This window comes from Tetrao urogallus (assembly GCF_951394365.1).
Source record: "Tetrao urogallus genome assembly, chromosome: 15".
Classification (NCBI taxonomy): Eukaryota; Metazoa; Chordata; class Aves; order Galliformes; family Phasianidae; genus Tetrao; species Tetrao urogallus.
In genome coordinates, this window is record NC_136828.1 from 14,056,579 (window position 1) to 14,073,132 (window position 16,554).

At 41.9% G+C, this 16,554-nt stretch overlaps 1 protein-coding gene across 1 annotated transcript; it reads left to right on the plus strand.

Annotated features, from left to right (window-relative positions):
• Positions 1 to 3,763: 3,763 nt before the first annotated feature.
• Positions 3,764 to 15,428, plus strand: USP42 (ubiquitin specific peptidase 42; the record flags this gene model as incomplete). The annotated part of the gene is made up of 15 exons (XM_079542885.1): positions 3,764 to 3,968; positions 4,503 to 4,706; positions 5,870 to 5,980; positions 6,136 to 6,238; positions 6,383 to 6,450; positions 6,619 to 6,689; positions 7,218 to 7,300; positions 9,335 to 9,446; positions 9,775 to 9,915; positions 10,103 to 10,203; positions 10,655 to 10,793; positions 11,312 to 12,043; positions 12,432 to 12,517; positions 13,209 to 14,687; positions 15,170 to 15,428. 15 exons carry the CDS (start codon positions 3,764 to 3,766, stop codon positions 15,426 to 15,428), a joined length of 3,894 nt encoding a protein of 1,297 aa, XP_079399011.1.
• Between the last annotated feature and the right edge of the window lie 1,126 nt (positions 15,429 to 16,554).

Sequence of the window (16,554 nt, forward strand, 5' to 3'; positions counted from 1 at the left end):
GCCCGGCGCTGCGCCCGCGGCCTGCCCCGCCGCCGGCACCTGCCCGCCTCTGCGCAGGGCGGGCCCAGGGCCTGGGCGGGCGCTTTACGGCCGCTCCTGGAGCAAAGGGCGGAAAAACGTTAATCGTGGGGGGGGGGAGTAACGGGGCCGGAGACAAACAGAGCCGGCAAAGGGCCCGGCTCCGCGCGGGCCGCCGCCTCCTCGACCCGGGGGCCGCTAAGCGCCCTGAGAACCGGCCTGCGGCCGCCCCGCCTCAGCCTTACGGAGGTGGCAGCCCTCGGGCCCGGCTCTGAGCGGGGGTCGCCGTGCCCCCCCTAGCGGCTCCCGGCGGCGGCACAGGGGCGGTGCCGGTCCCCGAGTGACCCGGAGGAGCTCGCTTCTCCCCCCGCCGCCGCCGCCGCGGCCGCCGCCGCCGCCGCCGCCTTCCCTCCCCCCGCCCGCTCGGCCGGCCGGCGCCGGGCCCCGGATGCAAGAGGCCAGCGGAGGGACGTCATTGTTCCCCGACGGGCTGAAAGCGGAGGCGGAGCGGGCCGGGCTGAGGCGGGGGCTGCGGCGAGGGGGACCCGGCAGCGCCGAGTCGAGCGGGGCCGAGCCAGGTAATGGGACCGGGGAAAGCGGCGGGCCCGGCCCGGCCCGGCACAGCACGGCACAGCAGCACCGCGTGCGCCTCCCGCCTGGAAATCAATGGGCCGGGGGGAGGGGCCGGCCCGGGAAGGGGAAGCGCCCGGCGGCAGTCGCCGGCTCGGCTCGGCCCGGCCCACCCCGCGCTTTCCCGCTGCCCGGCGGGAGGCCGGAGGGGGTGGGACCACCGGGCGGGGCGGGGCGGGGCGGGGCGCCGCTCCCAGCACAGCGACGCAGCGGCGCAGCAATCGTCCGGCCCCGTGACCGTCCGGCACCGGCCGCCTCCCGCCGCCTCCCGCCGCCTCCGTTATGCGCCGCGTCCCGCCCGCCGCTCCGTCCTCCTCCCGCCGCCGACTTGCGGACCCGGCGCCGCTTCCCGCGTCCCGCCCCGGCCGGAGGGTTTCGCGTCGCCCAGATGCCGCTCGGCGGCGCCCCGTTGTTCCCGCCGGCTCGGAGCCTCACGCCCCGCCGCCGCCGCCGCCGCCGCCGCCGCCGCCCGCGCAGGGGGTCCCGGCCCGCCTCGCCGCCCCACCCCCCCGGCTCCGTGGAACCCGGTCCCGCCTTCCCCGCCCCGTTGCCATGGTCACCGTCTCTCCGCGGGGCCAACCCCTCGTCGCTCCTGCCGCCGTCGGGCCGCGAAGCGCCGGTACGGACGCGGGAAGGGAAAAAAAGCGGAGCCGGGCCGGGAGGGCGGGCGTTGGGGCGGCACTCCGGCGGAGCAGGGCGGCGCGGGCCGTGGGGCGCTGCTGGGGGCGGGCGGAGGGGCCGCGCGGCCGTCGCCTCTCGGACGTTAGCGGCCGTGACCCCGTCGGCTCGGTTTTGTTTCGTGCGTCCGTCCCGCTTTGTACGGCCGCTGTTAATTTTGTAATAAGACGTGCCGCGAGCGCTCCCTCGGTGCCGTGCACAAAGCCTTAAGCGGTGACTTAGGATCGCAGCATCGTCGCGGCTGGTGGATCTCGCCCGCTCCCATCCCCGGCCCGGCCCCTCGCATCTCGCCGCTGCTCTGCTCTCCTCCGTGCGGGGCTGGAGCCGAGCTCGGGACGGGGCAGCGCTTCGTCGCCTTACCCGAACCGCTGACGTCTGATTTCCTTCTCAGTGTGTTGAGGAAAAGTCTGCAGACGCGAAAGTGCAGAGATAACACCTGAAGCACAAACCGTGTCCGTTCATTTTCGGAATATAGGAACAGAACTCGTATGTACGTATCTGTAGGATAGAGGAAAAGGAAATGCGGCCAATATCTGTAGCTTTAATACTTCTTTGTCAGAGGTCAAATTAGACAGCGATGTAATTTGAAAAAGTGTATCTGGTGTATTCTTTCTGATGCTGGTACCTGCCTGCCACTGTGTTCTATTGGTATGTAATAATGGAGCCCTGGGCCGCCCAGTGAAATGGAATGTAAGGTTTGCCTCATTGGTCATTGCGGCGCTCCCGGGTTGTGTGGAATAATGTTCTTCCCTTTTCATTGCCGTTTTGATTCTGTTTCTTGTCCCTCAAGTTTTAAATATGTTGTTGAAACTTTTTCCCTTTCAATCAGAAAAAAAGGAGATGTCACTGGTATCTGCAGTTTGAAGACTGGATCTTATCTGAAAGTCACTGATCCCAGGCGCTGCCACCTTAGTCTTCCCATAGGACAAGGATGCCTTCGTTTCTCAGTTAAATGAATTTTTTAGTTTTGCATATTGTTTTCTCTGAAATGAAAAATGTATATGGAATGGATTTGAAATGATTTTTTAACTGAAGATTTAAAGAGAAAAATATATAATTTGAGGCTATGCGCACAAGTTGTCATTTGTGGGACTCAAATTTACTGTGCTTTGTTCAGCGTATTGTAAATCTAATGAATAGCAATCAAGTTTTGCCATAAATCTGAAGCCACTTCCCGCTGTTCTCAGTCAGTCCAGTATAAGGAACTGGCTGATGGTTTCAATCCCTGCTAGGTTGGTTCCCTACACCTAGTGTGAGTGCTGCAGAAAACATTTACCCACAGACAGTGATAATTCCTCCCATCATTGTTCAGCTCCTTACTACATATACACAGTTACACGTCTTTAACGTGGTGTCATCTTGAAACCTAAGCAGCATTTCAAAAAGGACTTTAAATCAGTTACTGACGTTGTCCTTGAGGGCTGAGGGTCTTTTTGCCATTTCCTTTTTATGGCTTACATTCCTCTGTTGTTTTACAGCAGGGAAATGCAACTTTACAAAGTGGAACTGAAACAGAAAGCCCCAAAAGCATCTAACTGTTCAGCTTATAGGAGGAGTTGTGAGTGTGATAGGTGCAAAATAGCACTAGTAGTGCTGCCAGAGTTATACCCAAAGCAGTATTTCATGGAGGGGCCAAAGAAACTTTGGCAGAAAGAAGTGCGCACGCATTTTCTTAGTCTCCTTTCCCAAGATTTCTCTGGGTGTTGAGGCTCAGAGGTATGCAGCTCGCAGGAGTGCAGAGAGGCTGAGTATCTCCTCCTGAATCTTAGCATGGCAGGGCATGGATGTCCCTCTGCTTATAGCTCCTATTGGCTGGGAAAACGCACCTCGTGGTACTGACCCAACAGCCCTCACAGACTGACTCAGAATCACTAACTGATGTGAGAACACTATGTAAAAGCTGTTATAGAATAGTATTTAAAAGCTGTTATGGTAGAATTGCAAGAAACCCTTTTTGATTGATACAGTAGACAGTGAGATAGAAAATGAGTATTGGAAAGAAAGCAAAAAAGTAACAGCTAAATGCAGTTACTTTTGTGCACGCAAAACGGAAACAGGCAGGCTTTAAAGTCGTGGTGCTTTAACACCAGCAATAGGTGAATAACTGCTATCCCTCAGAGAATGACATATATGTTTTTATATTAAAAAAAATCAACACACCATAACTGTAATAGATTTTCCCTTGAAAGTGAAAATGTCATCAGTTGCTAGTTGTGCAGGAGTTAAGGTAGTACCCATAGAGTTTTGGTAGAAATTTTGATTTTGCATGTTTGGGGTTTTCTTTAAGTCCTTTACATGAGCTATTAGTGGTTAGCTATTCAATTCTTCAGGCTATTTCTTTGAGATTAAGTCACAAAATTTCTTCTGCTCTTCTCTTTGTGTAGCGCTGACATTCTTATGTCAACCAGCACTTCTATCTCTGTTGCAGATATGAACAATGACCATAGATAACAAGCCAAAATCTTCAAAGGCCAAAAAATCCTCATCAAGACAATCCAGTAAACCCAGGAAACCCCGTACTAAAACTATGAAGTCACGCACTGCAAAAAACCAAAACCAGGTCTCTGAGAACGAAGGACGTGGAGGTGCTATTTATTGTAAATCATCTGAAAAAGTTAGACCTTTTTCCGTTGAAGATTTAAGTAAGTGTGGTCTTTCATAGTGCTTCCATTTTCTTCAAAGCAAAACAAAAGTAGGAAATGCAGTTCTTACTTGTTGCACTGATGTGAAATGGGACTGCTGGGAATAAAGGCTTCAGTAGATTTCAAATTAGTGAATTGACAAAGACAACTGAAGCGGATCGGTGTTGCAGAACCTAGTCTTGATATATTTGCAGTCTATGCTGAAGTATGGGGATAATTTTTAATACACAGATTCATCCATGTCTTTGTTTTGCAAAGAGAAGTGCGCTTTGTTGTTGCCATGCACAAGTTTTTGAATGGTAACAGTGCTCTGTAGTGCTGTCTTCTCTGATAGTTGCTTGTTTTTACATTGCCCATCACCACCGTGTGTTACCAGCAAATTGGAGTGGTGATATTAAAGCTGTCTGTAATAAGACTTTCTGGTTTGGATTATTGTTGGTTCTTGTGGATGCTTCTGCAGAATGCTATTTTTTAAATATTTGTTTTTTAAACAGAGCAAAAGCCCTTATGTTTTAAAATACAACTTTCTTGCAGTCATCAATGATGGAATTGCTCCACCAGAAAGGATTCTTTTTCCACCTGAGAAGATTTGTATGGATTGGCAACAAACACAAAATGGAGTTGGAGTTGGACTCTGCAATCTTGGCAATACGTGTTTTATTAATTCTGTTCTACAGTGTTTGACCTACACACCCCCACTCGCCAACTACATGCTTTCCCTTGAGCATACCCAGTCGTGTGAGTACTTGTAACACGGTTTGAAATCTGTGGGACAGCTCTGAGGTTGAAATAGCAGCAGTGATTCTCTGAAGAAATTGTACTTATCTGATTTTACCTGTAAAAGTTGGCTTTGAACATTGTATTAACAGTGGGCCCAGAACAGCATATGGAGTGATTTTGCCTTTAATGTAGCACGGTGAGGGAAGAAAAAAGAAAAAAAAAAAAGATTTCTTGCTTTGTGTAAATAATGAAACGCGTTGGAAAATAATGCATTTCATTTGGCATCTGGGGTTCCTGGTAGACAGGTGATGAAATTTAGGGTTCTGGCATCACAGATCCTTAGTCTTCACAGCCTAGAATCCATAATACGCTATGCTGGACTAAATGGTGTGATCATTGTTGAACCAGTTGAAAAACAACAGCAAAAACAACAACAAAAAATCACTATAGAAAGCAATATGAGCTGGGCTGTTACCAACTCAACTACAAATTTCAATGGGACTGTATTAAAATGTAGACTGACTCTGTCCTAAATAAAGTCTTGTATTTTATTTACTCTTTTCTGCGAATTTTATACTTGAATTTATTTAAGCCTAGGAGACTCTTATCATGCCTGTATATGTGTGCATTTACAAAGGCACCTGTATGCTTTCTAATTTGCTATCTTAGTATTTATTCCTAGAAATTTAACTGTTTTCTTACTGTGTGTAAAAGTTGTTTCAAGTAAAAATCTCTTTGAAAAAAGGAGGGCAGAAGTATTATAGCATACATTACTTTCATCTTTCCTTTCTCCCAAAGGATTCTTAGCTCTCTACCAAGAAGCTCACCTGACAGCAGTGTGCTGAAAATAACACATGTTCTCTTTATGCTGCATCATCAGTGTCCTATGTTCTCTCCTCATGTATATGTCTGGAGTTGACATTCCTGTCAGCCTTTAAAAAAAGTGACTTTGAAGTAGTTTTCTAGGTTTCTCATCAGAAAATACATTTTAGTACAGGCTTGGTGGATATTTTTACTCTATATAAAGAGTTTTGTGTAACAAAACGCCACAAGACTGCTGAGATATTGGCATCTTAGAAGAACAGAATGGAGCATGGATGTTGTGTCCTCAGTTAAGACTTATTTCTTTGTAGCTATGTATATTTCATTAGACTGCGATGCTTTCTTCTTTCACCGTGCAGGTAATTGTCAAGGCTTCTGCATGATGTGCACTATGGAAACTCACATTAACCGAGTCCTGTGTTGTGCTCTTGATGCCATCAAGCCTGTAGTTGTTGTCCATGAACTTAAAAGTAAGTGATTTCAGCTGTTTTTCTTTTTTGATATCTTTTAATATTTGGAGATGATGTTACAAATCGTTCTGTTACTATCTGGAAGAGAGGTTTTAGAAATAAAGTTTTCTTTCATTTTTATATGAGATAAATATTATAACCTTTTTATTCATTAGGAATAGCAAAACATTTCCACTATGGTGCTCAGGAAGATGCGCACGAGTTCTTACGCTTCACTGTTGATGCTATGCAGGAAGCGTGTTTGGATGGATGCCCCATGTAAGCATAAATTACTTCTCTAGCACCTTTCTGTTCTCTATTTACTGTCATAAATGAAAGTTTGTCCATGGCTTTCATAGAACTCTTTGAAAAGTTCATTCTGTATCTCAAATCTTCTGAGGTCTGATTATCATTTGTTTCCAGACTAGACAGATCTTCTCAAGCAACCACCATCATTCATCAAATATTTGGAGGATTTCTAAGATCCAGAGGTACTTTAAAAACAATATTACTGCCCTCAGAACTGATCTGTATCTTCTGTAGTAAAGCACTTTGTAGTGTGACTTAAGCAGTATGTATCATTAGTTGGAGACTGGGCAGTTAGTCTCTTTCACGTATTGCTTGTAAAGCATTTGTTGTTTGTTTGTTTTTAAATCCAGTAAAGTGCTTGAACTGCAAAGCAGTTTCGGATACATATGAGCCATACCTTGATATAACTCTGGATATACAGGTAAGATTTTTTGTAGATATAGTTCAAGATGTCTAAATACATGTGCAACTTTCTAAAATAATCTCACTCAATTTAAAAAATATGTTGTTAAAACAAGAGCCGAGTGGTGATTGGGAAGTGGGTTGGACTTTGTCCTTCTGTGGAAGCATTGTAAACCATCTCCACATCTGCATTGGCTTTAAGCTGGAAGAATAACTACCGTATTTACGCAAATGGTGATACTGTTGTACTTCTTTGTTGTTCTACCTCAATATGAATGTAATTATTAGACTGATTGTCCCCATTACTGATGACAAAGTACACTGCAGATGCTGTTTGTGGTATTGCAGAATTATTTGTTTCAAAGTAAGATTGCTTTCAAATCAGGTATGTGCTGAGCGTACTCTTTGTGCTTCTTTCTTCACAGTGCTTGCTGGTTCATAGTAGATCTGCTAAGCATGAGTTAGCAAGATTCTCTCATAAACTACTAGTAAGTCTTTGGAATTTTGAATTTCCTTTGACTAATGCTCTTCTTTCTTATCTCTCCAGCGAATTTCTTCTGTTATCGAAGCTCTAGAACAATTTGTGAAACCCGAACGGCTGAATGGAGACAATTGCTATAAGTGTAGCAAGTAAGATTATTACTAGTTACATATTTCTATTAGATACTGGATTAATGTACTGCATGACTTAGACCATAAGCTACCTTTTTACTTCATTTGGAAATAATGAGACACAGCTCCTTTGTTGTTGTCTTTGCTTCATTTTGTTTAAACAGTTAATGAACTGAAATAATTAAAACTTGAAAATAATACATATTTTGTAAATGAAAGAAATGAAGCCTTTAGCTGACATTATTTCATTCAAGTGTTGTCTGCTCTGTGGCTTGTCATGCCTCCTAGATATGTGTTCTGAGCTCAAATATTCCTATTGCCAGAATTTAAAAGATGACTGCTTCAGCTCACTGCTGCTTATCAAAGGGCTATGGACTGTAATTTGGGATAGGAGTCAACAGCAGGCTGCTGAAGATCCTAGCATTCCCTGGGAAACAAAGTTAGACTTAGTCTCAGTGAATGCGAGCTGGCTCCATGATCAGTCTTGTTAGCAGCCTCTGCTGGCTCACAATCCAGTGCCTTGAACAGTTCTTGATATGTAGAACATGAGCTACTGCTGTCTTAAGTGAACTACCTTCCACCTACCCTTCACTTGGTGAAAGCGTATCAAGTTAAGATATGAAAAACATTTCTGTGTATGTGAGAAGTAATTGAACGTCTGTACGATACACTTTGGTAAAACAAGTTGTTCTTCAAACAAGTACTCAGAAAAGCAAAGTCTGCCAGGCTCATTTCTGTAGGATTTCTGTCTGGCACTTCCAAGTGCAAAATGCAGTATCTGCTTTTTGTTGTTGGAAAACTGTAAGAAAATTGGTAGGTTGAATGAAGAGCATCCCATAGGTTGTTAAAATAAGTTAACCCCAAGTTAATTTTAGTCTCTGGATCCTAGACAGCAACATGTCGTGTATTCAGAATTCTCATAACTTACAGATTGTGTCTGATGAAGAGTAAGATAAGTGTAACAAGCACCTCACCTGTGAATTGCACAGCCCTTCATTACGTGCTCTGTGCAGCTGAGTCACACACAAAGCTGGGATTCTCAGCCTTTTTGCAAATTTGGAAAGAACAGCCTTGTGACTGTACAGTACCTGGTCCTCTGCTGATAAACAATCCCATTCCTTCCTTTTTTTGCAATTGACGTGTCTTTTCATTCCTGCGATGATTTTTTTTTTTCTAGTAAAGGTGACTGCCTTAAAACTTTGTATCTAATTACAGTTTTTGTGTAATTCTATAAAATGCTTGCATTTTTTTGTTTATTTTGAAGAAGGGATTCTTTTTTGATCTTAGGCATTCTCTTCTCGTTTGAACTCTCTGCCTTGTATTTTGACAGCAGAATTTGAAGAGAGACACTTTTATTCTTTCTTTTTATTAGCTATCGACAGTACTTTTCTCGAGGAAGTCTTCGTGCTAGTGGTTGTATTTTGCAGCTTGCACTGTAGATCCTGCCTTTGAGTGGGCAATGTACCAAACGTAAAATTAACACTTGAGTTCCAAAGAGTTGCAGATAGTTTCAGTCTCTTTTCAGACAACATCTGTACAGAAAGACATAAGTCAGACATCTCCTTCTTGTAGAATGATTGTGCTTCTCTTGTGTTTTTGATGCTAATAGATGATCCATTTTGGAAATTATTTGCTGTAACTAGTCCTTAGGACTGAGGGTCCCTAGTTCCACTTTCAGTTTATCCAGGACGCAAGTTCTGAGAAGCCATTTTTGTGTAACAAGAAATGGTAACTTGCCTTACCATCCAGTGATGTAACCTAATGACAGATTCGTGTTCGTGCTGCACTCTGAGCTGTTGTGAAGCCTTACCTTTTAGGCTTCACAAAGTAACAAAAAGACATTTGTTTGGCTATCAGAAGAAAATGTTCTAAATCCTTTATTGTTTTGTTCAGTAGAGATGTCCTCTTATATCCTCCTATCTGCTCTGTATTAACAAACCTGAAAGGCAGTGTAGGATTTTTGAAAGAAAAATACACGTTATGTATTTTGTTTGTTTGTTTTGGGTGGAAAAACAAGATGCTTTTAACCAGCTGTCTGTGCTTGTTTTTAAGATGCAAGAAGACGGTGACAGCAACAAAGAGATTTACAATACATCGTTCTTCCAATATTCTCACGCTATCACTGAAAAGATTTGCAGATTTCACGGGCGAGAAGGAGACCAAGGTACATTTATAGCTGTAGTACAGCTTTGTCATCTTGGAATTGGACTTTCCCAAAGGCCAGATATTCAGAGTGCCCCTCTGCTGCCATCTGTCACACAGCACCATGTCACAGAATGTTGGTGAGAAGGTTCAACCCTCTGTTGCCATCCCACCAGCAGCTGCCTCTGATGTCATGAGCTGACATCATAAAACAGGAGGCATTACTTTTGAAGTAACCCTTGTAATTCTAATCTTTGTTTTTTGGAAATGTTGTTCCCAGGATTGTTTCACAAGCTAGCCAAAATGAAGAATTTGGAAATAATGTTTGTATCTTCTTGTTCTCTCTTCAGGATGTTGCATATCCTGAGTATTTTGACCTTCGAGCTTATATGTCTCAACCAGATGTAGAACCACTCGTTTATGCCTTATATGCGGTTCTGGTTCACAGCGGCGCCAGTTCTCAGGCAGGACACTACTTCTGCTTCATAAAGGTAGATACCAACATCATTCTAGCATGGTAAAATTTGTGCTGGTAAACCAGTTCAAATGTTATTGATAACCATTGTTTCTAGAGTAGAAGATTTCATTATATGTTTGTGTATATGTTGTTCTGTGGTGTCCTGTTAGTGATTTCATTTGGAAAACAAGCAGTTATCTGAAGATTGTCTTTATTTGCAGGCTGCTGATGGATTTTGGTATCAGATGAATGATTCTGCAGTAGTGCAAAGTGACATCGAAACAGTCCTTGCTCAGCAAGCTTATTTACTATTTTATACCAGGTAATAACAAATATTAAAATGTGTTCAGAACATATTTACTTTCCTGTTATTTACACTTTTCTTCTTTTCAAGTGTTTTTCTATCTGTTCTAGAAAAATACTACTTGTATAATTCAACTCTGTCTAGCTTGAAACTCCCTGTCATTTTTTAGTGTTCACCACTTGGCCTTAAATTGCTACTCTTTGCAAATTGCTATGTAGCTGTTATGTGTAGCTGGCTAATTTAGAAAAAGGGAGAAAGCGAGGTGGTAAGTTGCGTAAGACTCAGTTATTACTCTGAACGGAATCGTATGAAAACCATTATCTATTTTTTAGTTTGTAGTCTTGTTTAAGTCTTCCATACATGACTTCTGTATCCTATGAACTGTTCCTCTAAAACTTTCGGATAGGATTTAATCCAAGAGCAGGCTGAAAGACAAACTCTAAACTAAGCTCACTACTCTTTTCTGAAGGTGCTACGATTTCACACTTGGAGAACGTACTCTTTACTTACCAGCGCGGCCTCATCCCAGTTCACTCGTCGGTCAAAAAAAGACTAATCGTAAGCAGGACAGCTTTATGGGACCACGACTTCCTCCTAATATGATTAAGGTAATTTAGGGGAGTAGGGAATGGTGGGGAGCAGATAATGGCACTAAATTGATAGTGGAGTGTGGGATTTTTATTTGTTTTCAGCATCTTAGTTTTATTTTCTTTTCCCCTGTGCAGCTTTCTTCAGAGCTTTCTTATGCTACTATTTAAATAGTCTACTAATACTTAAATAATTAAAACAATATTTTTCCTATCAGTGTCAGTTTAGGTGAGACAGTGAAATCCATTTGTCTTATATCTGATCACCAGAACAATTATTTTGCCGTTTTCATGGTATGTTTAAAGGAGAAAATAAGTGTATTTGGGAATAGCTTTCTACACTGTTAAGTTGTTTGAATGGATTTCAGAAGTGACATGCATTTGAAAGCAATATGCAGTGAAAGGAAACTAGGAAGTAACCATTTATTGGACTTGCCTTTGTATTTGAAGGGTGGTGTTTTTTTTTTTCTTTTTAGGTGTTTAGATAATTTGTAGAACTTGCATTTATCCATCTTGCAATCTCTTCTTTTTAAACACAGAATTCAAGTCGCATAAATGGAAAGATACCTTCAAAAGACGAACCCAATACCGTAGGTCTCACCTTAAAAAGGCCATCTTCAGCTCCACCCATAGCTTGTGCTGAAAACTGGACAATGGTCAGGCCTTCAATCATCAACCCATCAGTAGATCAGACGCTCGTTATCGGTCTTAATAACAAATTGCCTGAACGTGATACAATGTCAGAGCCTGACTGTCTTCTTGCTCTGGAGGAGGATGAGATTATATCTATTCTTTCATCCACAGATGCAAATCGTGCAGCAGAGTCTACCTCAAATACACCTACAATGTTAGCTGCTGCTAATATTTTCGAACAAGATGTTCTGGATGACATTTTCACTGAGCCAGTGGTGAATGGAATTCCTGAATTCTGCTCTGATAACGCAGTCTTTTATTGTACAGAATTTTTAAGAAAACCTGAGGAGGAGAAGTCATCAGAGGACTTACTTACAAGGAATGACAAAATAATATCTCCCAAGGGAATTTCGTTTGAAAAGGTCTGTACATTGCAGGATTCCCATTCTTCCTGTCAGAATGCTGAAGAGGAAAGATCCCAGCATGAGCTGCCAAAAAATGATTCACTAAGTGGTGCTAATAGTTTAGATAATGAACCTAAAGAAAATGGACTGAAACTTGATGATTCCAGTTGCCAAGTCCCATCTGCTAAACCTTCAAAAATGTTATTTTCTAAAACCAACGGAGTGCTTAAAACAGTAAGTTATGCTTTTTCCATCTAGAATTTCTCACCTATGATGTATTCAGGAGCTATAATGTTCCCAATTCATGTGAAATACTGAGAAAACAACACAAATTTGTTCATAGCATGTGATATGTGATATTGTGATATTATGCTATTAGAATTTGTAGAGCTGAGCAGATATTAAAACATACCAACTTAAGTACAGTTGGGATAAAACTTCATAAATTTCATAAAGTATATTTTTGGGAGTGAGTTGGTGTTGCATGTGAAGTGCAGCCAGCACATATAACTCAAAGCAGTCTTGCATAAATTTAATGCAGAATTTCTGAAAACGCTAGTCTGCAATACTACTACAAATACAATTTTTTTTCTGCCTGTTAATTTCTACCTTTTAATTGCAGATGCCTGTAACTTCGTATCCAGCCTCTCGAGAACTGCTAAATTCCTTTAAATACGGCCAGTTGAACAGCTTGTCAGAGGAAATAAGGTAAAGTGAAAACAGTTTCATTACAAGGTTTTATGCAACTTTTTCATGGTTTTACCTGCCTACATATTCTTTAATTGGAGGATTTAAGTCAGTAGAGAGAATTCTATACCATATGTCTAGTGTAACGAGCAGAATTGGTGATCAGCACAGTGCCTATTACTCTGACGCACATTGGTGCCCCGTGGAAGACTTCTGCTTCTTCATAGAATGTTTTTCCATTTTTCACCCTTGTCTGTAGAAGTGTTGTCTGTTTCTCCTTTTTTACAGCACTAGCATATGTAAATGTAAATTTTCATCACCTGCTCTCTCATTTGGGGGACAGTGAGAAATCTGTGTTTCAATTGTTGTTTTTTCTAGTTGGAATGGGAGAGCAGATAGAGCGGTTTTGGCTATTGATGGTAGTCAGATCAGCACGTGGAAGAAGACAGATGTATTGGGCTTGTTTGTTTGTCTTGTTGCAATACAACCAGAAACAAGATGGAAAGAAAGCACTTTTTCTGAAAGCTGAGGAGAGTGTAATAATCAAAAGATAGGTGTTTAAATTGGATGTCTTAAAGAGGGTTCCGGTAGTCATGAGGTTTTTGGTGGGTGGGTTGTGGTTTGTTGGTTGGTTGTTTCGTTTAGATTTATGTGACAGACTCTTACTTTTAATATTCATCTCTTTCAACAAAAGTGTTTTTATTCTGTGTAGTGTCCCTGGACCTCAGAAATCTTCTGAGAACAATTGTCTTACGGAAACAGGAATGATGAATGCGCTGTTGGTCTGTGAAGAACTCCAAAAACTTCCTTCTGTCTTGAACTATGATGGTGCGGATCTTTTTATTCAATCGGATACTGAAATTAGTTCTGCCAAAAAAGAAGTTGCCGAAAGTATTGTAACAAAAGCTGATAATGCACAACCCAATGTCAGTGGTCAGCACGAGGTTAGGAGAGGATCCTTGGACACTTTAGATGAATTCCTTTTAAATTTTGAGTCTGAATACAGTGATGACAAAGACGAACTTTTAAGATCAGAAGAACTTGATCTCATTGCAAAAGAAAATCCTCTGTATAGTGAAGTGTCTCCTGAGACTGAAGAGGAATTAGGACAGGCTTCCTCTATAAAGTCTGATTTTGAATGTAGTTCTAAAGGACCACCGTGTCTAGATACTGGAGATAAATGCCAAGATACAAAGGACATATCTAATAACTATGTAGATGTACCACCTGTTAATGACTCTTCTATTACAAAGCTGGATAAAGTTTTGGAGAGTCAATTTTCTAGAGAAAACAAGGGGCCGACTAATAGGAATGATGAAGAAAATAAGCATAAGAAAAAAGGTAAAAAGATATATGATTCTAAAACAACTAACAAAGAACACTACCGAAGAAAAAGGAAACACTCTGATCCAGAAGAGAGGGAGAAGCAAAAGAGCAAACCGGATGGTCATTTCCACAAGAGGAGGTGCTCTCGTAGTGTGGAAACAAATAAGCAAAGTCGTCACAAGCAGGAGTATTGGAATGGAAACAGATACAGATCTTCCCATACTGAAAGAAACAGCCCTGATGTCAGCAGAAACTCAGGGAAATATTCTCATTACAGATCTCGAAGCAGAGGACGTGAACGAGATAGGAATAGATATTACTGTTCCAAAGAGGAGAGAACTTGGAACAGAGGAAGATACTATCAAGATGAATCCTGGAGACGGCAAAAATGCAGACACTACAATGATTACTATTATTCTCATGCACAAGGAGATAGTCGAGAAAGAAAGTTCTCCCATTACGATAAAGATTATGACAAATCAAGTCATGCTTGCACCAGGCCACATAAGGATTATCATTACAAAAGCAGACGGCCTCACAACTCACTCTCTAGAGAGAAGGATGTACGTCACTTTAGCAGTCACAGAGCACACTCACAACACTGTTCACTAGCCTGGCAGCAACCTGAAAAGTATTCTCATGAAAGACATGTACTTCCACCTGTTCCATCAACTCATTTAAATCGTGAGGACTGCTCCCCCAAAAATGAAAAACGAAATGACAGGAAAAGAAAATATGCAGAAAATAGTGAAACAGAAAAGAAAAGCAGAAAGGTAGAAAAAGAGGTTTTGGATGAGCAAAAGATGGAAAAATTCAAGAAAGCCAAGAAGAAGTCCAAAGATAAACATCGAGAGAAGGATTACAAGTAAGCAAGGATTCCAGCATACTCAGCAATTTCTTCCTAATTCTTTTCTGGGTGTTTCTCGTATCTTCCTTCTTTTTCATTGTTTCTAACTTAGTTTTATAGCATGATCTGGCTGGGGACTATGTTGTTAGGTTGATCAATTGAAGACAGGAAAGATTTAGGTGAATTGTATTAGAACACTGTATTTGGACCACATAGTTAGAATCACATCTGCTTAGCATTCTCAATTAGCTAAAAACAGGGGTTTTTTTAATTGCATATATTCCAGAACTAGCCAATGTTAGTGATTTGTTTACAAACCAGGATCTATTGTCCTTCAATCTGAGGGCTTAAGTTTGCCGCATCTATAGTTAGATGTGCACAAAGTACCACAAAATAGCTGACATGCTGCAAATCATCATCTGTGGTAAAATAAGTAACATTTCGTATATACATCAAGTGCTACATCTTTTTTCTATTTTTAACTTGCATGTTTCCTTCAGACATTATGATTCGGATTCCTCTGTGCTCCACTTTGACAATGACAATCGCAAACATAAGAAAAAAAAGAAAAAGAAGAAACACACCAGGAAGGAGAAAGGCTTCTTGGAAAGCTCGGACCTTCGTTTCCAGAAGCAAGCATTGGATAAGGAAGAATCTCGCTCTCCTGGTGACTGTTTACGTGAGCAATACGGAAATGATGGCAGTAGACAACCTGACAAGGAAGGCATGCCTTCCTGTGGGAGCAAAATCAAGAACTAGATCTCCATTGCATCCGATGAGAATATTAAAGGTAAGGGGCCACTGGACATTCAGAGAATTTTTTTTTAATTCACATAGAGGTTATTAAAACAGTCTTTAAATGCTTGCTGAAATCTTTGTAGTATGCACGGTCCATATAGTCTGCAAAAATATATAAGAAGGAAGAGGTTAATAAGCTGGTTTTTTTCCCCTATGCTTGAAGGATCGCTAGGAAATAAAGTTTGAAGTAAAGAGGTGGAGAAACAAATCTTTTGGGTTTAAATTTGAAGATTAAGTGGTGAACAGGAGGGAGAGATGCAAAATATATTAGATTCAGTCCAACTAACTGGGAAAAATAAGGAGACAGAGTAGTTGGAAGAGAAGGGAGACTTCCAGGTTGGTACTGCTCATCATCCTGACCTGGACACCCAGTAGATAATACAGTCTAAATTAATTAGCCCTAGCGTTGTATAATAAGGAAGATTGCACACTGTAACAAATTCAGCCTCTAAACATCAAATTTGACAACATTTTCCACTATTTTTTTCCTAAATAGAGTGTGTGTTACTTAAAAACAACCATAAGTACCTGCTACTGACATGAGATCCCAGTCCCAATTACTCGGATATTTTAATAAGCAGTCACAATAGGATAAATTAGTTAGGACTATAGAGACATACTGATTCAGCAGGGCTGTAAAGTTTCTAATGTTCACTTTTTTTTTTTAATGTATTATATATAATCCACATATTTGTGTGTACAGAATATCAGTACTCTGAAAAATACTAGCTGCGTTACTGGCAAGACTGCATCTGTTCTTAAAATCAATCTCCCTCCCTGTCCAAATGTGTTTACCTCTTACAGGTAACAAATGTAATCTCTGAAGAAGATAGCTTGCTATCGAAGGCAAGCTTCACCTTGAACTTTGACATTTTATACCTACCCATAATTATCAGATGGCTTAACAGTCCCTGGCAATCCCTTTTGATAATAGTCCAGTGTTGAAAATGTCATCCTGGCACAGGAAGCAAAGGAATTAATCTTCCTGCTTTACATTGAACTGCCTTTCCATATTTGGAGAAGTTGATTTCCAGAAGAGATTTTTACCTGCAGGAATTGCATTGCTTGGATAGGGAAGTAAATTGCT